At 37.6% G+C, this 25,790-nt stretch overlaps 1 protein-coding gene across 1 annotated transcript in view; it reads left to right on the forward strand.

The window, feature by feature from the left end:
- LOC109553351 (disintegrin and metalloproteinase domain-containing protein 18) overlaps positions 1-25,790 on the forward strand; it is a 108,628-nt gene that overhangs the window by 35,094 nt on the left and 47,744 nt on the right. Inside the window, exons 12-14 of the mRNA XM_070781467.1 lie at positions 508-691; positions 15,274-15,369; positions 23,726-23,924. Of these exons, the coding sequence (XP_070637568.1) occupies positions 508-691; positions 15,274-15,369; positions 23,726-23,924 (479 nt within the window). The remainder of the gene's footprint in view (positions 1-507; positions 692-15,273; positions 15,370-23,725; positions 23,925-25,790) is intronic.

The raw sequence follows: 25,790 nt of genomic DNA on the forward strand, positions 1-25,790 counted from the left end.
ATCCATTTATTGTGATAGAATGTTAGGAGTAAGTAGATTGAAACATACACATTACCATCTGTAAAATAGATAGCCGGTGGGAATTTGCTGTATTAATGCAGGGACTCCAAAGCTGGTGCTCTGTGACAACCTAGAGGGGTGGGTTTGGGAGGGAACTGGGAGAGAGGTTTAAGAGGAGGGGACATGTGTTTGCTTGTGGCTCATTTGTGTTGATGTATGACAGAAATTATCACCATATTGTAAAGTAATTATCCTCCAATTAAAAACAAAATTCTAAAAACTTAGCCAAGATTGACATTGTCTCCACCAAAAAGCATTAGTTTTTCATTTGGCGCATCATACAATTCATATTATATATGGTGCATTATATATGGTGCATATATATATTATATTCACATTATATATGGTGCGTATATATATATATTATATTCATGTTATATATGGTGCATTGTTTAGATGTGGTTTTATTAGCTAGGTTTATTTAACCTGAGGATTATTTCATTTTAGACTTTCCAGTGGTGTAAAGATTTTTAGCAACTGTAGCATGCATGAATATAGATATTTTGTTTCAACATTTGAAGCTCAGTGTCTTCAGAAGTTTTCAATATTGAAACCATTCTATCAAAATCAATCAGTATGTGGTAATGGGATTTTGGAAGCTCATGAAGAATGTGACTGTGGCAGTGAACAGGTGAGTGATTAAGACTGAAATCTGAGCACAGTTTTGTATGTTTCTGATAAGCAACCATGGTATATATGGAATAATATATGCAACTAAGTCTTCAGTAGAATTAAGATATAAAAATGAGGATAAATTAAGATGTATGAATCACTTCCACATACCTCTTCAACTGAGAAGATGAGTAGTCATGAAATCTGGGTTTGTACACACCATTCCCAATTATGCCAGCAGAGAATTTTTGAGTATGTGTACTAAATGAAATCTCTTTTAGCCTAAATCTTATGATTTCAGTCTCTGTTTTCTTTATAAACTTCCGAATTTGATCCAGCGTTTTTCTGTCTTTTGTCATTGCAAGAATGTTTAAACATTATAATGGGTTTTTCTTAATTATTCTCAAATATTCATGTATTTCCAGGTTTCAGGATGATCAAAATTTGTTCTTTATAATCTTTCTAAAGATAAATATAGAATCTATTATACTATATCTCCATCAGCCAAATGCGCAATTAACACTATTCTCAACTGATAGGACCAGATATTTAGTTTGTTATGGTATCATTATTTTCTAATATTTAACAATCCCCCCTATTTAAATAAAATTTCTTCATGATTACTCTCCCAGCAGCTATATGACTTTCTCATCCACCAACAAAAATAGCTAACCACTACTCATTTGTGTAACTTAAATCCTTACAAATTCTCTTAACCATCTACCATTTCCTTATATGTATGTATGTATCTATGTGTGTGTGCGTATATATGTATATATGTTTTCTGACTATCTCAGATTTTCCAGTGTCATCTTAGTTTTTTGCCAAATAGCACTATTAACATCTTGCATTGACATACCCCTGAATATGTGCCAGTTACTTGACAAATCTGATATTCTTAATGAAAGATAAAATGAAGTGGCATAATCTAGGGCTAAATCTACACAATGTGAGTTTCCGCAACTGCAGGCTACAGGTAGACTGATAACTATAGCATATGCTGACAGTGCTCTACCATATTTCCTTGGCACTGATTATTCCTGCAGCATGTTTTTGCTTCATGTACCGGATACTTTGTGATGTAGTGTTTGTTCTGTCCTCAATAGAATGGAATACTTGGGCAGTTATCAAGGAGAACTTAATGTACTCAGGACTAGCAATCAGCCCTCAGATAATTAGGATTGTGGATAATGTCCCCAATTGTTTGCTCTGCATGAGGAAATTCTCTAAAGCATGTTCTGCACCAGAGTTCTACAAACTATAGCCAGTGGACCAAATTCAGCTGCCATTCACTTTTGTAAATGGTACTTTATTGGAATGCAGCCATGCTTATACATTGTCATGTTGTCTATGACTCTTTTTATGCTATAACAATGGAGTTGAATAGTTGCAACAGAGAGCATATGGCATAGCATTTCTACAAAACTGAAACTATTTGCTCTTTCATCCTTTACAAAAAATGTTTTCTGTCCCCAACTCTGTATCATTTCCCAGAGGTATCTGTGGGATATTTTTTTTTTGATTTTAACTTTTTATTTTGTATTGGATTATAACCAATTAGCAATATTGTGATAGTGTCAGGTGAACAGTGAAGGGATTCAGTTTTATATATATATATATATATATATGTGTGTGTGTGTGTGTGTGTGTGTGTGTGTGTGTGTCAGAGAAGGCAATGGCACCCCACTGCAGTACTCTTGCCTGGAAAATCCCATGGATGGAGGAGCCTGGTAGGCTGCAGTCCATGGGGTCGCTGAGGGTCGGATACCACTGAGCGACTCACTTTCACTTTTCACTTTCATGCATTGGAGAAGGAAATGGCAACCCACTCCAGTGTTCTTACCTGGAGAATCCCAGGGACAGGGGAGCCTAGTGGGCTGCCATCTATGGGGTTGCACAGAGTCAGACACGACTGAAGTGACTTAGCAGCATATATATATGTATATATATATACATACATATATATTCATTCTCCCCAAACTCCCCTCCCATCCAAGCTGCCACATAACATTGAGCAAAGTTCCATGGGCTATACAGTAGGTCCTTGTTGGTTATTCATTTTAAATATAGTGGTGTGCACTGACAACCACAAGTTGGTTCTCTAAGTCTGTGAGTCTCTTTCTCTTTTGTATGTAAGTTCATTTGTATCATTTCCTTTTAGATTCTACATATCAGGAATGTCATATGATATTTCATCGTCTATGTCTGACTTACTTCACTCAGCATTACAATCTCTAGGTCCATCCATGTTGCTGCAAATGGCATTATTTCATTCTTTTTAATGGATAAATAATACTCCATGGTATTACAATCCCACTGCTGGGTATATATCCAGAGAAAATCATAATTTAAAAAGATACATGCACTCTAATGTTTATTGTAGCCTGTTTACAATAGCCAAGGCGTGGAAGCAATGTACATGTCCATCGACAGATAAATGGATAAAAAAGATGTGATATATATATATACAATGGAATGATACTTGTGAGATTTAGCTTTATCTTATAGGAGCCATATCTTACAGGAGCTCACAAATTGACATGTGTTAGCTTGCTTCCCTTCCCTAATATCCCATGCCAGTGCTTTGGTGTAAGCAGAATGGACCTTCAAATACATTTGCTCTCAAATCCCTGGAATTTGTGGGTGTGCATATTACATGGCAGAAGGTAATTTGCAGAAGTAACTAAGCATATGGACCTTAAAGAAGGGACATTATTCTGGATTATCTGGGTGGGTCCAGTCTAAGCACATGAGCCCTCAAAAACAGAATGTTCTCCAGGTGAAATCAGAGAGCTGTTACAGAAAGGGGCTCAAAAAGCCTTGGAAAGTGAGAGGGACTCAAACTGCTACTGAAGGAAGACACATGGAAGAATAAGAGGAAATGTTGGTATTTTCTTGGAGAAAAGACTAGTCCTTGGCTGATAGCTACCAAAGCAACAGGATGCTTATTCTCCAAATTGTGGTTTTACACTTGTGAGACTGTAAGCTATAACCTGACCTAGATTACCCATCTGAAATTCTGACTTATAGAAAGTATGATAAAATTAACTTGTGCAAGTTTTAAGTTGACCACTGAGTTTGTGGTCATTTGTAACAGCATCAGTAGGGAAATAATACACCTTCCAAATAAATTACTAATATGCATCCTTATTGCAGGCTTCCAGGTGGCTTAGTGGTAAAGAATCTGCCTGCCAATACAGGAGATGTGCATTTGATCTCTGGGTCGGGAAGATCACCTGGAGAAGGAAGTGGCAACTCACTCCGGTATGCTTGCCTGGGAAATCCCATGGACAGAGGAGCCTGGTGGGCTACAGTCGTAAAAGAGTTGAGCACAGTTTAGCGACTAAACCACCACAATGACAATCCTTGTTTCAGAGTCTCTTTCTGGGGAAACTCAAAGCACATTAGCTGAATCAGAAATTGTCCTAGGAAGCAGATACTCAGGATTCTGGAGCTTCCCTGGTGGCTCAGTGGTGAAGAATCCACTTGCCAATGCAAAAGACAGTTTCCATCACTGGTTCAGGAAAAATCCACTTGCCACAGGACAACTAAGCCTGTGCGCCACAGCTACTGAGCCTGTGCTCTAGAGCCCGGTAGCCGCAACCACCATAGCCTGAAGGCTCTAAAGCCTGAGCTCTACAGCAAGAGATGCCGCCGCAGTGAGAAGCCTATGCACCGCAACTAGAGAAAGTGCACGTGCAGCAATGAAGACCCAGCGAAGCCAAAAAAAAAAATTAATAGAAAAAAATATATGATCCTGAAAGTGTATTTCATGCTGGCCACATAGTAATAGGTACTCATGTACTCATTTCTGGACTTGGCATATTTGAATAGATGCACTTGAGAAACTTAAACCTCCAGATTCCTCAGAAGCCCCTGGGCTGTGAAGTTACTGCCCGCCTCCTAGTGGAGCAGAGCATCACATTGTTTGTGGACCACAGAGACTTACATGAGATGGATGTCTCACAAGAGGATGCCTATTCTTCTCAAGATCTGTCTCTGCATTCCCTTGGTACCAGACCACCAGTTAGTGTCAAGTCTAAACGCAGCCCAAGTGAAGACACACTCTATGCTACTGGAATAAAGAGGTTATTTCTTTGAATTGTAGAATTTGCTAATATGTGTGGACAAGAACATGGAGAACATGCCAGGGAGAGATATCAAGGATATTGGCCCCAAGATATTGAAATATAAGCCTAGGTAAGGTATTGACAGGGGGATGCTGTCCAGTGAATTAGGATTTAATGCCTTGGTAGGGGACTTCCCTTGTTGCTCAGCTGGTAAAAATCTGCCTGCAATGAAAGAGACCTGGGTTCGACCCCTGGGTTGGGAAGATCCCCTGGAAAAGGAAAAGGCTACCCACTCCAGTATTCTGTTCTGGAGAATTCCATGGACTATACAGTCCATGGGGTTGCAAAGAGTCAGACACGACTGAGCACTTTCATACTAGGGGACTTCCCAGGTGGCTCATTGGTCAAGAATCTGCCTGCAATGCAGGAGGTACAAGAGAAGCAAGCTCGATCCCTCCGTTGGGAGGATCCCCTGGAGAAGGGAATGGTAGCCCACTCCAGTGTTCTTGCCTGGAAAACGTCATGGACAGAGGAGCCTGGTGGGCTACAGTCCATCAGACTGCAAAGGGTTGGACACAACTGAGTGAACGCGAGCATCCTTTCATCCAAGATAACCTAGGGCCAGCCTTGATTTGCTGCTGGGTGGAGCCTTGAAGATGGGAAACAATCTGGACTATAATAAATGAGGTTGTTATGCCAGAACTACCTTAATGGAGTAATACAGGAAGAGTCAAAAGTTGAGTAGTGGCCATATTTTAATACAAAAACTAGCACCTAATTATTTGAGTGGCCCAGAGTGCACCCCTTTCACTAAAGCAATGAAGAAATGCATTTCCAAGGAGATTCCAACATTGCTGAAAATCTCGGTGGTAGCTTTCTTCTATAGACTAGGGTTGGTGGTTGGTAGTACCAGTATGGAGTTGGGCATTCAATGTCACTAGGGATTGCTGAATTCCAAAATAGCTGAGGCCAAGCAGCTGTGGTTAAGAGAGATCTGGGTGGTCAATGATGAGATTCCTTGATGTATGTAGCTGAAAACAAGAAGGGAACAAAGGGCTGTTGTCAAATATTACTAATGGAAATTCACAATTCCTTGCTAAATTTATGCAACCAAGCCAGTTTCAGAGCCAGAGCTCATTGTTGAAGTTGAGGTTGAGATCCTACGGTAGCCCCAGTAAGGATATAAAGCAGCAATTTCCTCAGTGATTCCCCTCCATAGTGACCTCCAGCTGTTTGCTGTAGCTGTTCACTGGGGAAGACCCAGATCGTTATAGAATGATGCACAGAGCATCTTTACTCAAGAGGCTTACAAAGAGGAACCAAAGCACCATCATGGATAGCATAGGCATGTAGAGAATCCAAGTGGTACCTGGCATCTTTGGTAAAATCCATCTTAGAGTAGATCCAGTAGGTTCCTTAGCCTAACCTGTGGTCATGTTGCTAGTTCTTCTGTGACATATTGAGGTGACAATGAGAAGGTGACAGATCTTCACCTGGGTTCCCCAATATGTGGAGTAAGAACTACAAGAATGGGAAAGGATAAATATAAACACCTGAAATTACCAGGATAGAAATTAGCAAGCAGAATGTATTCTTGACGAAGAAATCAATAGGCAAAGTAGAAAATAATTTGAATTACATGAAAATGGAATGTAATGAAAACCAAGGCCATTGCAGAATGATTAGTTAGCAGATCTAACAGGGCTGATCAGAAGACCCAAAACATCTTCATGGTCAACATAGCTTCTGTATCCAAGCATCCTACACCCAAGTGCAAGTTCTTGTTATAAATAAATAAAATGGGTAAGACTCTACTAACATGAGTAAAGGAAAAAAAATCAGGAATAACAGTACTTAAAGATGAGACAACACGGTATGTCTTATAATATGACATGAAAAAATAGTAGGATGGCATCACAAACATTGTACTAATAAATTTAACAACCAGGAAAAAACAAACAAACAGCATTTGCAATTGCACTAATCTCAAACCCTAACAAAGTAATGCTCAAAATTCTCCAGCCTAGGCTTCAACAGTCTATGAACAGAGAACTTCCACATGTTCAACCTGGATTTAGAAAAGGCAGAGGAAGCAGAGACCAAACTGCCAACATCCAAAGAAAAAGCAAGAGAATTCCAGAACAACGTCTTCATTGACTATGCTAAAGCCTTTGACTGTGTGGATCACAACAAACTGTGGAACAATCTTCAAGAGATGGGAATTCCAGACCACCTTACCTGCCTCCTGAGAAATCTGGATTCAGGTCAAGAAGCAACAGATAGAACTGGACATGTAACAATGGACTGGTTCCAAATTGGGAAAGGAGTATGTCAAGGCTGTGTATTGTCACCCTGCTCATTTAACTTATATGCAGAGTACATCATGTGAAATGCCAGGCTGGATGAAACACAGGTTGGAATCAAGATTTCTGGGAGAAATATCAATAACTCTGGATATGCAGATGACACCACGCTTATGGCAGAAAGCAAAAAGAAACTAAAGAGCCTCTTGATGAAAGTGAAAGAGGAGAGTGAAAAACCTGGCTTAAAACTCAACATTCACAAAATGAAGATCAAGGGATCTGGTCCCATCACTTCATGGCAAATAGATGGGGAAACAATGGAACCAGTGACAGACTTTATTTTCTTGGGCTCCAAAATCATTGCAGATGGTGACTGCAGCCATGAAATTCAAAGATGCTTGCTGCTTGGAAGAAAATCTATGACCAACCAAGCTGCTGCTGCTGCAGCTAAGTCGCTTCAGTTGTGTCCAACTCTGTGTGACCCTAGGGACAGCAGCCCACCAGACTCCTCTGTCCATGGGATTCTCTAGGCAAGAATACTGGAGTATGTTGCCATTTCCTTCTCCATCTGTGACTGTAGTCTAGAAAAAGAAAGAAAGTGAAGTCACTCAGTCGTGTCTGACTCTCTGCGACCCCGTGAACTGTAGCCTACCAAGTTCCCCCATCTAAGGGATTTTCCAGGCAAGGATACTGGAGTGGGTTGCCGTTTCCTTCTTTAGACCAATCTAGACAGCATATTAAAAAGCAGAGACATTACTTTGCCAACAAATATCTGTCTAGTCAAAGCTACGGTTTTTCCAGTAGTCAGGTATGGATGTGAGATTTGGACCATAAAGAAAGCTGAGCACCGAGGAATTGATGGTTTTGAGCTGTGGTATTGGAGAAGGCTCTTGAGAGTCCCTTGGACTGCAAGGAGATCCAACCAGTCAATCCTAAAGGAAATCAGTCCTGAATATTCATTGGAAGGGCTGATGCTGTTACTTTGGTTCTATTACTTTGGCTACCTAATGCAAAGAACTGACTCATTAGAAAAGACCCTAATGCTGGGAAAGATTGAAGGCAAGAGGAGAAGGGGACAACAGAGGATGAGATAGTTGGATGGCATCACTGACTTGGCAGATATGAGTTTGAACAAGCTCCCGGAATTGGTGATGGATAGGGAAGCCTGGTGTGCTACTGTCCATGGGTTCGCAAGGAGTCAGACATGACTGAGTAACTGAACTGAACTGAACAAAGGACAACATGAGTAGAAAAAAATATGTGAATAGCCTTATATATTTTAAGTAAATAATGTGCATAATTTTAAACCTTAGAAAAGTTCATACCAGTTGTCTTTACTGGTGAAAATAAAAAATTAAGAAATTATACTGATTTTATGCAACATTACCTAGAGTATAGAAAAAAGCTATATGCTGTAATTCATTTTTAAGGATAAGATAACCTTAATTAAAGGGCTTCCCAGGTGGCACAGTAGTAAAGAATCTGCCTGCCAATGCAGGAGTTGCAAGACATGGAAGTTCTATTCCTGTGTCCAGAAGATTCCCTAGAGTAGGGAATGGCAAGTTACTCCTGTATTACTGCCTGGGAAATCCCACGGACAGGGGAGCCTGTTAAGTTACAGTCCATGGGGTGGAAAACAGTAGTACAGAACTAAACACACAAACACACACGCACACACATACATACACACAAATCTTTGATTAAATATCTAATGAGACTATTTCAAGGATGGATTTATGTATGCCCATATTTCTTTTTTTTACCTTTCACTTTTTTTAATATAAATTTATTTATTTTAATTGGAAACTAATTATGATCACAGAATTCTCAGTAAAAGATATAAACTGAATGTAATGAAATCTGCACATATGCACTAGCACACATATTACAGAATTTATTGGTTTATTTAAGGAATTTTAAAGTGTGATTATCTCAGTGGAGAGATAATAATCTTCTATTAAAAGGGAACTTACTGTATTATAGGGGAAGGTGTCTATAAAATCTTATAGTTAACATCATATACATGATGGTCTTTCTCCCTGAACTCCGTAATGAGGCATGATGCCCCCTATTATCTTTCATACTTGATTTTGACTGTGATGCACCAGCCAGCAAAGCAAAGCAGATTTAACAATCGGAAGTGTAACTTCATCCCTAATAATATGATTATGTAAAATTAAGACCTGAAATAATCCAGAAATAAATTATAATTTGTCTGTAAAAGTGCATTTATCAAGGTCAGTGTTTCCATAGTTCACAAAAATAAAGAGACTTCTTTATATCAGCAATAAATTAGAAAAAGAAATTTTAAGACACCATTTACAACAGAACTAAGAAACATGAAATGTTTAAGAATGTGTCCAGTAAAATATGTACAGGACCATGGAATAAAAAACTGCAAAGCATTGCTAGGAGAAATCATGGAAATATTTAACAAATTCAAAAAGAATCCTTATTGTAAGATTGAAGGAATTGATATTGATGAGATAGTGTTTTCTCTTCAAATTTATCATCTCCAGATGCGATCCCAATGTGTATAAATTCATCCTCAAACAAATATAGAGTTATAAAATAGAAGGGGATTTTACCAGCTTTTCAGAAAATTGTGTATCTTCTACTTTGTTACTACATCAAACTTGAAAAATGAAAATTTCTAATAGTTGCATTGTTAATTGTAAAACCAAAATTAGTGGATTATTTATATCCTATTATGCTAAAACCCACTGGTCTATATCACACTTCAAGTGTACCTTTGGCATGCATAGAATTTTCTAATTTCTAATGCTGTTTCACTGAATTATGCAGTTTCTAAATATTGACATTTTTCATTATAAAAGACCATAACCTTGTATTCATTAATATCATCACTAATATCATCAGAAAAGTAATGGAAAAATGAAGGCTCTGTGGATGGTAAAATTTTCCAAAATTCTAATTTTCACTTGAAAGATTCAAATTCAGTTGTTTTCCTTAGAGTAACAGGCATACTTCATTCACTTTTAAGAAAATGTCTGCCAAATACCTGAGCCTGAAAAACCGTGGTTTATCTGTCAGTTGTTCTCGCAAGTAAAAACGCTTTTTATGGTACATGTGACTAGTCAATCTGCAATGCAAACGATCATAAAAGTGTTTTCCTTGAGAATCTATAGTAATGGAGAATATATTGTGATTATGCATAAAAGGTGCTTATGAATGGTCTCCGTTTGTCACACGATATTAGAGGAATGTTCAAAGGTTAAAATTCAACAAATTTAGTAGTTTTTTACTTCTTTACCAAAGACCTCCTTAAATGAAGCTGTTGAGTACATGATGATGAATAATACAATGACCAAAAGCTTTGATTTAAACTAGACCTCCAGCAGTTTCATATACAATTGCTTTTACCCGATCAATGCAAATATCAATACAATATAAAAGACAAATAAAGTCTAATTATTATTAAGAATTTGTTGGCTTTATAGACATCATTAAAAATATTTTAGAGATCTCCCAAGATCTGCCAACTACATTTGGAGAGCTTATAGTTTGAACTAGTTGGCAGATAGTAAATGTAAAATTTTTGACTAATTTTAATAGTAAAGAAAAATTCAGTATTACGAAGTCACACACACAAACACACACTATAGTCTAGTGTAACAAACATAGATGCGAGTTTTCTATGATAAATATTGACAAGTAAATTCATGGTAAAGAATCTGCCTGCAGTGTGGGAGACCCAGGTTTGATCCCTGGGTTGAGAAGATCCCCTGGAGGAGGGCATGGCAACCCACACTAGTATTCTTGCCTAGAGAATCCCCAAGGACAGAGGAGCCTGGTAGGCTAGAATCCATGGGGTCACAGAGTCGGACACAACTAAATGACTAAGCACAAATTCATACATAATCAAAAGAAAAGTCTGCCCAATTGAGGTTTATCTGGAAGCACACAAACTAAACTTATCCATGTGATTATTATACTAAACAAAGAAAAACATATCACAACTGAGGAAGAATCTTTAACACTAAATACTCCTTCAAAAATGTACTTCAGAATAAAATTTAATATTAGTTTTAAGAAACTTTCTACCAGTGATTTATAACAAATTTAATATATAATAGTGACTCATTAGAAGCAGATCCATTATATTTGATAATAAAAAAAGTGTCATTGCTGTTAGAGTACAATAGTGGAATACCTGAGACAAAAAGTAATAGTCTTTATTTTTTAAAAGTCAATAAATAATTAGAAAATGAAATAACAGAGGCGTGTTTACTACACTCTTAAAAAAAAAAACAAACTATGTAACAAATTGGTGTAAAGTTAATGAGTTCTTTCCAGTACATTGAAAGTCTAAATGATTTAACAAAACTGAAAGATAACACAGAAATTGCAATAAATAGCTGTTTTTTAAAAGTCAAATTGCATTCAATTTACTCTTTATTAAATCCCAATCAACACACCCATTTTAACCTGAATTGAACTACTCTTCTGCAAAAGCAGATCCTAAATTTTATCTAGAAATATAAGTTAAACAAGTGCATGAATCTATTTTAATGTTTTGGAACAGTGGCATAGGAAATTAAATATACATACACACATACGCACAAGGTGATGATGGCAAAAGAACAACAACAAAATAACATTAAAGGGAATAGATGGTTCATGGCTTGGTTATTGCTGCATCACCAGCACACAGAACAGTATCTGATATATATTCCAGGCTCAACAAACATTGTTGATTGAGTGAATGCACGGAGAATGTAATTCTCATTATAATAGCATAGGATGTGTGCAAGTGGGTGAGGACTGACTCTTTGATGCATTTGAAATACCCCATTAGGAACAGTGTTACTTGGAAGGTTTATTCCAAAGTTTTTCTTAAAGAGAACTAGGGAAGAATACAAAGGGACTTTTGATGTTTTAAACATTTTTATAGACTGTACTCCATTAAAGTTATTTAAAAATAATGGCTATATTTCTCTGTGCTATATAATATATCCTTGTTGTTTATTTATTCTATACATAGTAGTGTGTATCTCTTAATGCCCTTGTCTTACCCTTACCTCTCTTCCCTTTGCTACCTGGTAACCACTAGCTGTGGGCTTCCCTTGGGGGCTCAGTGGTAAAGAATCCGTCTGCCAATGCAGGAGAGGTGACTTTGATCCCTGGGTTGGGAAGATCCCCTGGAGAAGAAAATGGCAACCCATTTCAGTATTCTTGCCTGGGAAATCCCATGGACAGAGAAACCCAGAGGGCTGACAGTCCGTGGGGTGACAAGAGCTGGATACGACTTAGTGACTAAACAACCACCCCTAGCTGTATGTTTCAGTTTTGTTATGTCTGTTATTTGTTTTCTCTTAGATTTTGCATATGAATGACAACTACAAAGGAACATTTTAGAAAATGAGTTCATTTTGGGGTAATTTTGCCTTACAAAGTATCAAAACATATTACAAGGCTGTTAAATTCGGCTCACTGTGATATTGGGCCATTGGCTTAAGAAATGAAAGTTGACATCTATACATCTGTATCTATTTATATGCCAGCATTTATGTCTATCAACTGATCTAACTCTTCATTTCGATGTTGGGCAAAACTAATACAATATTGTAAAAATAAAATTAAAAAAAAATCACTAAAAAAAAAAACAAAAAGAAAAAGTTATATAGATATATAACATTTAATTTCCAGGGTGCAAATAGTTAATGTCATAAGAGTTATCAATTCAATGCATTCCCTACTAGGAAGGGAGAAACAAGCCCTGAAAATGCAGAATCTGAACTATTATCAGCTGGGCCACCATGTTGCTAGGAGCTGGCCTGCTGCTCACTGACAGGCTGCAGTGTTCCCCTGTTGAAAATGAATGATTTTATACAAGACCAACACCTGTAATCAAAATGGATGAAGGAAAAAGAGAAAAGCACTCTTTAAGCAAGGCCCTCCACTTTATTTCTGAGAAGGGTAAAACCTGAAAATTGTCCAAGTTACAATAGTGACCAAACACCCCCTTTTCCTGGCCAATGAGTAATTCCTGCTTCTTTACCAGTTTCAACCCTGGCATTAATACTGTCTTTATTCTTGTGTTTGTGTGTGCCCATTCGCTAGGTTGTGTCTGACTTTTTGTGACCCCATGGACTGTAGCCTGCCAGGCTCCTCTGTCCATGCAATTTCTCAGGCAAGGATACTGGAATGGGTTGCCATTTCCTATTCCAGGGGATCTTCCTGACCCAAGGATCAAACCTGTCTCCTGCATTTGACAGGGAAATTCTTTACCACTGTGCCCCCTGGGAAGCCCCCTTCTTCTTCTAGATAAGAATTATTAAAATACCCAATCATAGATGAACTCCTGGTTTCTGACAGCATCTAGTCTTGCAAACTCCAGACTCTTTAAACCCTCCCCAAATTACCTAAGCCTCAATCCTCTAATTACACACTCTCATGGAGGTATATACAGTTCCCCATGGCATTTGTTTTCCTTTGCAGAAACTATTAATAAACCCAGCTTGTTCAACTCAGATGTGTCCCAGGTGGATTTTGGGAGAATGGCATTGGTACCTATATCTTTATAAACATCCCCCATTTTATACACGTGTAAGCTCTGTTTTTGCGCTGACACACACACATGCAGGTGTGTGCATTTATTTATTCCTGTATTCACAAATACAGTGATGAGTAAAATACTAGAGTAAATATCCCACAAAATATGGAGGGGTACATTTCTGGAAAAAAATCTGTAAGTTTTAAAAAACAACAAAATATCAATAAAATAATGATAATATTTTATAGTCTTGGCATGTTGGAGGGCTTGGTGATGAGATATAAAATGCAATAGTCATAAAGGAAGAAGAAAGTTGCAAATTACAGGAAATGACAAACAGACACCATTAATAAGACAAAAATAGACTTCAAGGACAAGTTATTAACAAAGAGAGGAGGAAAAGGGTAATCGGAGATTTTTAAAAAGCCACTCCTATTTAAAGGGGGGAAAAGGAAAATGAATAAACAAAAATCCTTCTGCAAAATGGTGAAAATTGTGAGAAGGAATGGTTATTCATAAACAAAATTTTACAAAATGCAAAATCATTTTCAAACACACTAGTAATCAGAGAACTAATTATAAAAATAAGGCACCATTTGCAAGTTACCTTGTTATAAATTAAACATTGCTAATAATTAGTTTTGACAAACACTGTTTGGTCATGCATCCTTATTTCCTTTTCATGAAAGAATACATACATGCACATACACTCATGTAATGGTATTGAACTTTGGAACATTAAACACTGAAATGGAATCCAGAAAAAAGTTATATGCTCTAACTCATTTTTTAAGGATAAGATACCCAGTGAGAACCTGAGGAAACTGCACAATATGATCACAACTTCAGAGTTTTACTCCATATTTTCTATATTATTTCTATGATGGGAATATTTACAAATACATATCCATTCACATAAACATAAGAAAAATTGGAAACATTTGAAAATTTTTAAATGAAGAAGAATCTTATTAAGGACAAAATCTTTAAAACTTGATTTTTTAGTAAATGGAAGATATTTAATTTTACAAATTTTTAAGAATATAAAAATATTAAATAACATAAATTATATAAATATATATATAATATAAATGCAATGAATTTACTTGAAAAATATTTGGTTAACATCATTTAAAATTATCATCTAATTTAAATAATAGTTGACTGCTATTTACCTTGTAAAAATATATATGTCAAAAAATCCTTTTTTCAATGTATTTCCATTATAGTAAAATGTGGTACATGACTCCTATATTAAATATATTTTTGTTATATATATAAATATAGCCTAACTTTTTTTTAGCTTTATTCATAAAGGGAAATTTTAGTAAACAAGTCACTAAAAAGAGAGCTGAGAAAAGTTTTCTCTCGGAAATTCAAATGTTACATTTCCATTTTCATGTTATATTTATGTCCAGGTTATATCCAAATTAATTTTAATTTCCATATTATAATTCCAATTGATAAATTACCACATATTTTAAGTATTCAATGCAAATGATCAACTGTTACTTTAGATATTATTGATTTAGTTCTTATAGTTGCATGTGCCTTTGAGAATTCTAGAAATAGTAAAATAATAAAGCTTCACTAAACATAAGTATATTATATAGTTGAAAAGTTGAACACAATAGAGTACTAAGTACAAGCTGAGAAACAAGAACCAGTAAGTGGTGGAACTAAAATGGTATTTCTTCTTATGAAATTTTAGGAATGTCAGTTTAAGAACTGCTGTGATTATAATACATGTCAACTGAAAGGCCCAGTACAGTGTGCTTCTGGATCATGCTGTACGTCAAAATGTGAGGTGAGTTTCCGACATTTATGTTGATGATTGAACTGTCATAATAGAATGCTGTATGAACTGAATTAATGCAGAATTGATAGACTTCAGAAAAAATTCAGTGGAACAAAGTAGAGAGTGCATTAACAACTACAGGCATTAAGGACAAATATGATGAGATAAAGAAGACATCTAAGATTAGTGCTGATTCTACATTATGCTGAAACCTCAGTTTACCGTCTTGTAATTTATCTGATAAAGAGTAGAATAAACATATACAGTCCAGTACAAAAAAAAAAATCAGCTCTTAAAGCAATTGTAAAGTCAAATGACTAACGGAAAAAATAGAAATAGCAGACAAATGTAAAACATAATGTGTGAAAGTGAAAGTCACTGAGTCGTGTCAAACTTTTTGTGACCACGTATAGCCCCTGTATCAGTTCAGTTCAGTTCAGGTCGGTTGCTCAGGCATGTCCTTTCGACCTCATGGACTGCAGCATGCCAGGCCTCCCTGTCCATCACCAACTCCCAGAGTTTACTCAAGCTCATGTCCATTGAGTCGGTAATGCCATCCAACCATCGTATCATCTGTTGTCCCCTTCCCATCCTGCCTTCAATCTTTCCCAGCATCAGGCTCTTTTCCAATGAGTCAGTTCTTTGAATCAGATGGCCAGAGCATTGGAGTTTCAGCTTCAGCATCAATCCTTCCAATGCATAGTTAGGACTGATTTCCTTTAGGATGGACTGGTTGGATCTCCTTGCAGTCCAAGGGACTCTCAAGAGTCTTTTCCAACACCACAGTTCAAAAGCATCAGTTTTTTCGGTGCTCAGCTTTCTTTATAGTTCAACCTCACATCAATGTATAACTACTGGAAAAAACATAGCTTTGACTAGATGGACATTTATCAGCAAATTAATGTCTCTGCTATTGAATATGCTGTGTAGGTTAGTCATAACTTTTCTTCCAAGGAGCAAGTGTCTTAATTCATGGCTGCAGCCACCATCTGCAGTGATTTTTGAGCCACCAAAAACAAAGTCTGTCTCTGTTTCCACTGTTTCCCTATCTATTTGCCATGAAGTGATGGGACCAGATGCCACGATCTTAGTTTTCTGAATGTTGAGCTTTAAGCCAATTTTTTCACTCTCCTCTTTCACTTTCATCAAGAGGCTCTTTAGTTCTTCTTTGCTTTCTGCCATAAAGGTTGTATCATCCGCATATCTGAGATTATTGATATTTCTCCTGGCAACCTTGATTCCAGCTTGTGCTTCCTCCAGCCCAGCGTTTCTCATGATGTACTCTGCCTATAAGTAAAATAAGCAGGGTGACATTATACAGCCTTGATGTACTCCTTTCCTGATTTGGAAACAGTCTGTTGTTCTATGTCCAGTTCTAACTGTTGCTTCCTGACCTGCATACAGATTTCTCAAGAGGCAGGTCAGGTAGTCAAATATTTCCATCTCTTTAAGAATTTTCCACAGTTTATTGTGGTCCATACAGTCAAAGGCTTTGGCACAGTCAATAAAGCAGAAGTAGGTGTTTTTCTGAAACTCTTTTGCTTTTTTCATGATCCAACGAATGTTAGAACTTGATCCCTGGTTCCTCTGCCTTTTCTAAATCCATCGTGACATCTGGAAGCTCACAGTTCATGTACTCTTGAAGCCTGGCTTGGAGAATTTTGAGCATTACTTCACTAGCATGTGAGATGAGTGCAATAGGGTGGTAGTTAGCACATTCTTTGGCATTGCCTTTCTTTGGGATTGGAATTAAAACTGACCTTTTCCAGCCCTGTGGCCACTGCTGCATTTCCAAATTTGTTGGCATATTGAGTGCAGCACTTTCACAGCATTGTCTTAAGATCTGAAATAGCTCAACTGGAATTCCATCACCTCCACTAGCTTTGTTTGTAGTGATGTTTCCTAAGTCCCACTTGACTTCGCATTCCAGGATGTCTGGCTCTAGATGAGTGATCACACCATTGTGATTATCTGTGTCATGAAGATCTTTTTTTGTACAGTTCTTCTGTATATTCTTGCTACCTCCTCTTAATATCTTCTGCTTCTGTTAGGTCCATACCATTGCTGTCCTTTTTTGTGCCCATCTTTGCATGAAATGTTTCCTTGGTATCTCTAATTTTCTTGAAGAGATCTCTAGTCTTTCCCATTCTATTGTTTACCTCTATTTCTTTGCAATGATCACTGAGGCAGGCTTTCTTATCTCTCCTTCCTTTCTTTGGAATTCTGCATTCAAATGGGTATATCTTTCCTTTTCTACTTTGCCTTTTACTTCTCTTCTATTCACGGCTATTTGTAAGGCCTCCTCAAACAACCATTTTGCCTTTTTGCATTTCTTTTCCCTGGGGATGGTCTTGATCCCTGCCTGCTGTACAATGTCATGAACCTCCATTCATAGATCTTCAGGAACTCTGTCTAACATATCTAATCAAATAGATCTTGAATCTATTTGTCACTTCCACTGTATAATCATAAGGAATTTGATTTAGGTCACACCTTAATGGTCTAGTGGTTTTCCCTACTTTCTTCAATTTAAGTCTGAATTTGGCAATAAGGAGTTCATGGTCTGTGCCACAGTCAGCTCCTGGTCTTGTTTTTGCTGACTGTATAGACCTTCTACATCTTTGGCTGCAAATAATATAATCAATCTGATTTCAGTATTGACCATCTAGTGATATCCATGTGTTAAGTCTTCTATTGTGTTGTTGGAAGAGGGTGTTTGCTATGACCAGTGCGTTTTCTTGGCAAAACTCTTATTAGCCTTTGCCTTGCTTCATTCTGTACTCCAAGGCCGAATTTGCCTGTTACTCCAGGTATTTTTTACTTCCTACTTTTGCATTCCAGTCCCTTATAATGAAAAAGACATCTTTTTTGGATGTTAGTTCTAGAAGGTCTTGTAGGTCTTCATAAAACCATTCAGCTTCTTCAGCATTACTGGTCAGGGCATAGACTTGGATTACAGTAATATTGAATGGTTTGCCTTGGAAATGAACAGAGATCATTCTTTCATTTTTGAGATTGCATCCAAGTACTGCATTTCAGACTCTTTGGTTGACTATGATGGCTACTCCATTTCTTCTAAGGGATTCTTGCCCATAGTAATAGATAGGTCATCTGAGTTAAATTCACCCATTCCAGTCCATTTTAGTTCTCTGATTCCTAGAATATTGATGTTCACTCTTGCCATCTCCTGTTTGACCACTTCCAATTTGCCTTGACTCATGGACCTAACATTCCAGGTTCCTATGGAATATTGCTCTTTACAGCATCAGACTTTACTTCCATCAGCAGTCACATCCACAACTGGGTGCTGTTTTTGCTTGGCTCCATCTCTTCTTTCTTTCTGGAGTTATTTCTCCACTGTTCTCCAGTAGCATATTTAGCACCTACCTACCTGGGGAATCCATCTTTCAGTGTCCTGTCTTTGTGCCTTTTCATACTGTTCATGGAGTTCTCAAGGCAAGAATACTGAACCTTGTGTGCACCAGGCCCTGTATATTTCATGGAATTCTGCAGGCCAGAATACAGGAGTGGGTAGGTAGCCTTTCCCTTCTACAGGAGATCTTCCCAACCTAGGGATCGAACCCAGGTCTCCCACACTGCAGGCAGATTCTTTACCAGCTTAGCCACGAGGAAGTCCAAATGTGTAGGGGAGTGAAAATGCAAAGAATCCTCACACATTAATAAATCAAAGTTGAGTCACACGCCACACACACAAACACACACAGTGGCAAATGGAGTACAATTTAAAACAATGAAAAGTATAATTGTTCAGTGTGTGCACTGATCATCTGCAGTAATTAAGATAAACACAAATAAAATGATAACACAATATTATAGAGCAATTATCCAATAGCAATTTTAAAAGCAATGCCAGATATTATCTAAAGAATGTGACTAAAAATCTTTTTTGCATAGTGTTTTTGGAAATTTTAATTACTTTAATGCCTTTCTTGAGCAATTTTTGCATATTCTGAATAGAGTATTAATTATTATGTTAATTGATTATTATGAGTTTATGTCTTACATATATACCCTAGAAACATGACCATGTGTGGAAAGCTCAGGAAAAAAAAAAAAAGTATTAATTACAGGATAATTTGCAGTAGCAAATCTTAAGGCAAACAATATTTACTGTTGTTGGAATGGTTACATAAATTATTGAATATAGTACAAGAGTTAATAAGTTCAGGCTAAATATGTATGCACTTAGAAAGCAAGTTTCATAATGCAAAATATTTTAATCCCAACTCTGGTAAGTTATATACACATAAATATTCCATATATTCTTTTTTCTCATTTTTTTCAATTCAATTAGAGTATGATTCATTAGAGTAAAATTATTTTAGTGAATGCTTCTGAGTATTATGACAAACATATTCAACCTTATAACTAGCCCCACAATCAAAGGATAGGCAATTTCATTTCCGGTTCTCTCAAACCCCCTGCCTCCATGCCCCTCTGTAGACAGTTCACACCTCCACCCACAGGCCCTAGTAACTACAGATCTGTTTTCTGCACTTCTGGTTTTGCAAAAGCAAATTGCATTTTATTGAATCTCATGTGTGTAAACATTATAAATAGGCATCTTCAGTTCAGTCACACAGTGATATCCAACTCTTTGCTACTGCTGCTAAGTCGCTTCAGTCGTGTCCGACTCTGTGCGACCCCATCGACGGCAGCCCACCAGTCTCCGCTGTCCCTGGGATTCTCCAGGCAAGAACACTGGAGTGGGTTGCCATTTCCTTCTCCAATGCATGAAAGAGAAAAGTGAAGGTGAAGTCGCTCAGTCCTGTCCAACTCTTAGCGACCCCATGGACTGAAGCCTACCAGGCTCCTCCATCCATGGATTTTCCAGGCAAGAGTACTGGAGTGGGGTGCCATTGCCTGCTCTTTGCAATCCCATGAATTGCAACATGCCAGGCCTCCCTGTCCATCACCAACCCCCAGAGCTTGCTCAAACTCATGTCCATTGAGTCCGTGACACCATCCAACCATCTCATCCTCTGTTGTCCTGTTATCCTCCTGCCTGCAATCTTTCCCAGGATCAGGGTCTTTTCTAAGGAATCAGTTCTTCAGATCAGATGGCTAAAGTATTGGAGCTTCAGTTTCAGCACCAGTCCTCCCAATGACTATTCAGGATTGATTTCCTTTAGGATTGACTAGTTTCATATCCTTGCAGTCCAAGGGACTCTCAAAAGTCTTCTCCAACACCACAGTTCTTAGCATTATGCATTTGAGCTTCATTTATGTTGTGTTTATCAGTAATTCATTCCTTTTTTTATTGCTGAATAGTATTGCAAGCAATTTAAGGATGTACCATAGTTTGTTAATGCAGTTCCCAGTTGAGGGACATTTGGTTCATTTTCCATTTGGGGTGGTGAAAATACAGCTGCTATAAAAATATTCATAAGCAGATTTTGCATGAATATTAGGGTTTTTTCACTTCAGTTCAGTTCAGTTCAGTCGCTCAGTCATGTCCGACTCTTTGCGACCCCATGAATCGCAGCACGCCAGGCCTCCCTGTCCATCACCAACTCCAGGAGTTCACTCAGACTCACGTCCATTGAGTCAGTGATGCCATCCAGCCATCTCATCCTCTGTTGTCCCCTTCTCCCCCTGCCCCTAATCCCTCCCAGCATCAGAGTCTTTGCCAATGAGTCAACTCTTTGCATGAGGTGGCCAAAGTACTGGAGTTTCAGCTTTAGCATCATTCCTTCCAAAGAAATCCCAGGGCTGATCTCCTTCAGAATGGACTGGTTGGATCTCCTTGCAGTCCAAAGGACTCTCAACAGTCTTCTCCAACACCACAGTTCAAAAGCGTCAATTCTTCGGCGCTCAGCCTTCTTCACAGTCCAACTCTCACATCCATACATTACCACAGGGAAAACCATAGCCTTGACTAGACAGACCTTTGTTGGCAAAGTAATATCTCTGCTTTTGAATATGCTATCTAGGTTGGTCATAACTTTTCTTCCAAGGAGTAAGCGTCTTTTAATTTCATGGATGCAGTCACCATCTGCAGTGATTTTGGAACCCCCAAAAATAAAGTCTGACACTGTTTCCACTGTTTCCCCATCTATTTCCCATGAAGTGGTGGGACCGGATGCCATGATCTTTGTTTTCTGAATGTTGAGCTTTAAGCCAACTTTTTCACTCTCCACTTTCACTTTCATCAAGAGGCTTTTTAGTTCCTCTTCACTTTCTTAGATAACTATAAATGAAATTGTTGGTTTGTACAGTAAGTGTATATGGAGTTTTATAGGAAACTATAAAACTATATTCTATATTCTATAAAACTATATTCCAAACTGGCTATATACTATTTTGAATTCCCAGTAGCTATTTATGAGCCTTGCAATTGGTCTGCAAAATAAATGTAGACTCTAAAACTGCACAACATGATTTGATTTTGTCATTGCTACCGGTTTATTATTTAACCTTAAAAAATCATTTTACTATTAATAGTTTCTCTGAGTTTACAGATCTTTGATCAATCAGAATTTGGTTTCATATAATACACCACTTCATATATGGAGATGGACTTTATATACAAGAATATCTCTCACATATTATAAACATAATATTTTGTTACTTGTTTTGCTTTATATAGTCTTATTTTTTAGAACAAGTAAGATGAGGAAAACAGAATTTTGCAATTAACACCATTTATTCCATTTCTGGGTCTCTTAATTTCTTCTGTAAATTTCTGCTCAGTAGCATACTCCTTATATCTGAAGGCTTCCTTTACTATTCCTTGTAATTTCTATCTGTTGAAATCAATTCTCTTAGTTATTATTTTCCTGGGCAAGTCTTTATTTCACAGTCATTATTGAAATATATATTTCCTAAGAATGGAATTCTGGGTTGAAAGAGTTTCTTTTTCATACAATCCTTTATAAGACGCCATTTCATTCATGTATTTCTCATCTTTGTCTCAGTCTGTTAAGTATGAAGTCAATGGAACTGGATTGTAGAGTGTGTGTGTTACTTCAACATGCATAGCATGTCAGCTTCTGGCCATGGTGAACTTCATCATAGAAGGCAACGATGCCTGTTTAAGTCAACAGGGAATAAAGATATGATCATATATGTACTCTTTATCTGAGCTATAAAAAGAGGACTTTTAGCTCGCAAATGACAAACATAATGGTGATGATGACAGCAATGATAATAGCTACCCCATATATTGTCTACCATATGTTGTTCAAGCACTTGTTACATTAATTCAGTTTAATACCAACAAGAACCTTAAGAGAGAATGATTATTATCCCAAGTTTACAAATGAGGAATTATGTGTCTCATTCACACAAATAAGTTAGTAAAAGTCCAAGCAAGATATTAAAACCAGGAAGCTTTTTAAAAAATTTTCTTCTATATCAGACTATAGTTGATTTACGATGTTGTACTGGTTTTGGGTGTACAGCTAAGGGATTCAGTTATACAAATTATATACACATAATTCTTTTCCCATTTAGGTTATTACAGAATATTGAGGAGAGTTCCCTGTGCTATACAGTAGGTCTTTGTTGGTTATCTATTTTAAATATAGTGGCGTATATGAAACCAGGGAGTTTGTCTCCTGGGTATCTCCAAGAAGAAAATGGTAGAGGCAATGTTTCTCCAATTTTGAGGAGCAAGTACGCTTCATCTGTTTCATCTGTCTCCATCCAAATGCCGGTTAGTCTGGTGGTCTTTTGATGTAAAACACAAAACTCTGGTGGAGAATCCTTTTAGCCTTTGAGACAGTTACTTTTCCTCAGGCTTCATCATCAATACTCTGCCTGCCTTTTCCTTCAGAGAACTCAGCAGTAGGGCTCTGTAATCCTCTCTAGTATCAACATGGTAAGTTCCCTACCTATGAACCTCTGTCAAATATGGCAAATGTGCATTTGCTTCCCCAAGGAACCAGAACCCATGCTATTAACATCAAGCATGATCGAAACATCGCCCTCCATCTCCTATTCCTGATGATCCTTCAGCTCTCCATCTCTCACCTGGTCTCGCTCCTCCAGTCAGTAATTCTTGCCTGTTCTCTTGATGCCAGCCCCTGGATACCAGCTGTTGTGCTGTACTAATGCATTGTCCAAGATGTTATAAGATTTAAAATGTTTATTGTTTGGGTTTTTTATGTATTATTTGTGTGAAAAGGACAATAAATCTGTTACAGTATGGTTCTGTACAGCCAACTGTGTTAGTTAAGTGCCTAGGCTAACTTTGTTAGATTTATGAACAAATAAGATTTCCAAATGGAGTAGAATGCGTTGATATGTAGGGGACTCGCTGTAATCAGGCACATCTCATTTTCTCTTCAGTAAGAAATTAAGAAGAGTCACTCATGGAACATGATTTTCATTTTCCTCCTAGATATCAGTAGCAGGCACTCCCTGTAGAAAGAGTGTGGATCCAGAGTGTGATTTTACCGAGTATTGCAATGGGACTTCCAGCAATTGCGTTCCTGACACATATGCCATGAATGGCCAGTTGTGCAGGTTGGGGAATGCATATTGTTACAATGGGCGATGCCAAACTACTGACAACCAGTGTGCCAAGGTATTTGGAAAAGGTATTGGTCTTTTTTATATATCTCTTTTTTTCTTGTCTTTGATGATCAGTGAAAATTAATAATTTTATTAAGCCTCAATTTCAGGGTACATATCTTCTTCTTTTTTTTTTTAAGTGTTGAGCACCTTTAATGTAGGCTGGGTTAGTATATTAAATGCATTTTTGTTATTTTCAACTGAAAATGGTTTATTGAGATACAACTCCATTATAAGTTGAAAAAAATCTATAAATAATATGTCATTGTACAGATGTATTACAGTGGATTTATTTATCTATTCACCCAATGAAGAATAGTTGGACTGATTTCCAGCTTTTGGTCATCACAAATATAGCTGCTATGAATATTCATGTACATATCTTCTTAATATCCTGCATGATCCTTGGGGTGGATATTTAAAGCACTTTCATACCAGATGACACAGTAAAGCACTACTGAAACTGGTTGATTTGTTATCTGAACAAGCCACCTTTGACATGGAACACCATTTTTACTTTAAATAATGATTGAGACAAATGATGTTGATTAAGAGTTGTGTATTTGGAAGACATCAAAAATGAATGAAGTGAGCATGTAATTTCAAGGAAAATAACTGGCCGAATCTGTTGCTAAGGCTAAAACTCAAAATTTTTCAACTAAAACTTTGGGTTTTAGAAACATCATCTGCCTCTGTGATTTGACAGCTTCCCCACACACTTAAAGTTAAGTGTAAAAATTTAAATTAAAATTAATAGTATTGGGGCTTTTCTGGTGGCTCAGATGGTAAAGAATCCACCTGCAATGCAGGAGACCCAGGTTTGATCCCTGGGTGAGGAAGGTGCCCTGGAGTAGAACATGGCAACCCACTCCAGTATTCTTGCCTGGATGATCCCATGGACAGAGGAGCCTGGTGGGCTACAGTAAATGGTATGGCAAAGAGTCAGGGACAACTGAGTGACTAACACACACATTAGTATTAATATGATTGTTACTGTGAACTCTTTATAAGTAGATTGCTTATCTCCATTTTGTTTCCTTTTTCTTCTGGGGAACATATTCCTTCTTTGCCTCATTTTGCCTGATTCTCTATTTACATTTCTATGTATTAGGTGGGTTGGGGGCTTCCCAGGTGGCACTAGTGGTAAAGAACCCACCTGCCAATGCAGGAGACATAAGAGACGCAAGTTCAATCCCTGGGTCGGATGACGTGGCAACCCACTCCAGTATTCTTGCTTGGCGAATCCCACAGACAGAGGAGCCTGGTGGGCTACAGTCCATAGGTTTGCAAAGAGTCGGACATGACTTAGCACGCAGCACACTTTAGATGGATTGATTTCATTTTATAGCACACTTTTATGGAACCCAGCAGCACACTGCTTTCCATTCTCCAGAGCTGTGTGCTCAAAGGGTACCCTTGATGTGGACTACAGGGCCTGCAGGGTCCTGGATCTGGTCAGGGCCCACTGATGGAAGGTGTCAGGTCCCAGAGCACCTGGGCAGGGGCTGGAGGGTCCTGTCTTATATATTTATCTTAAATTTGGATCCCTCTCTAAGATATAATAGATATCACACAGCTCTAGAAGTGGAAGAACTGAATCACAAGGTCAGTAAAGATTAAATTTAAATGAAGGAAGATGAGTTTTTGTAGGAGTGTTTCAGACTTTCAGGATAGTATTGTGTATTCCTTTTCTTATGGTTTGGTTTTTGGTTTGGATCTTAACTTCCTCATCAAAAAGATCCATATTTACAGCTCAAATTAAGAGCCAAGTTTATGTATATAGAGATTGGAATGGCAAGTTAGTAGATTCCATAATTTTACTGAACGTTCTCTTACTTTACCATTCATAACCTAATTTTAGTGGCCTGAAACTTAAAAAGTTCAGAATGAAC

This window comes from Bos indicus, chromosome 27, assembly GCF_029378745.1.
Source record: "Bos indicus isolate NIAB-ARS_2022 breed Sahiwal x Tharparkar chromosome 27, NIAB-ARS_B.indTharparkar_mat_pri_1.0, whole genome shotgun sequence".
In the NCBI taxonomy this organism is placed as follows: Eukaryota; Metazoa; Chordata; class Mammalia; order Artiodactyla; family Bovidae; genus Bos; species Bos indicus.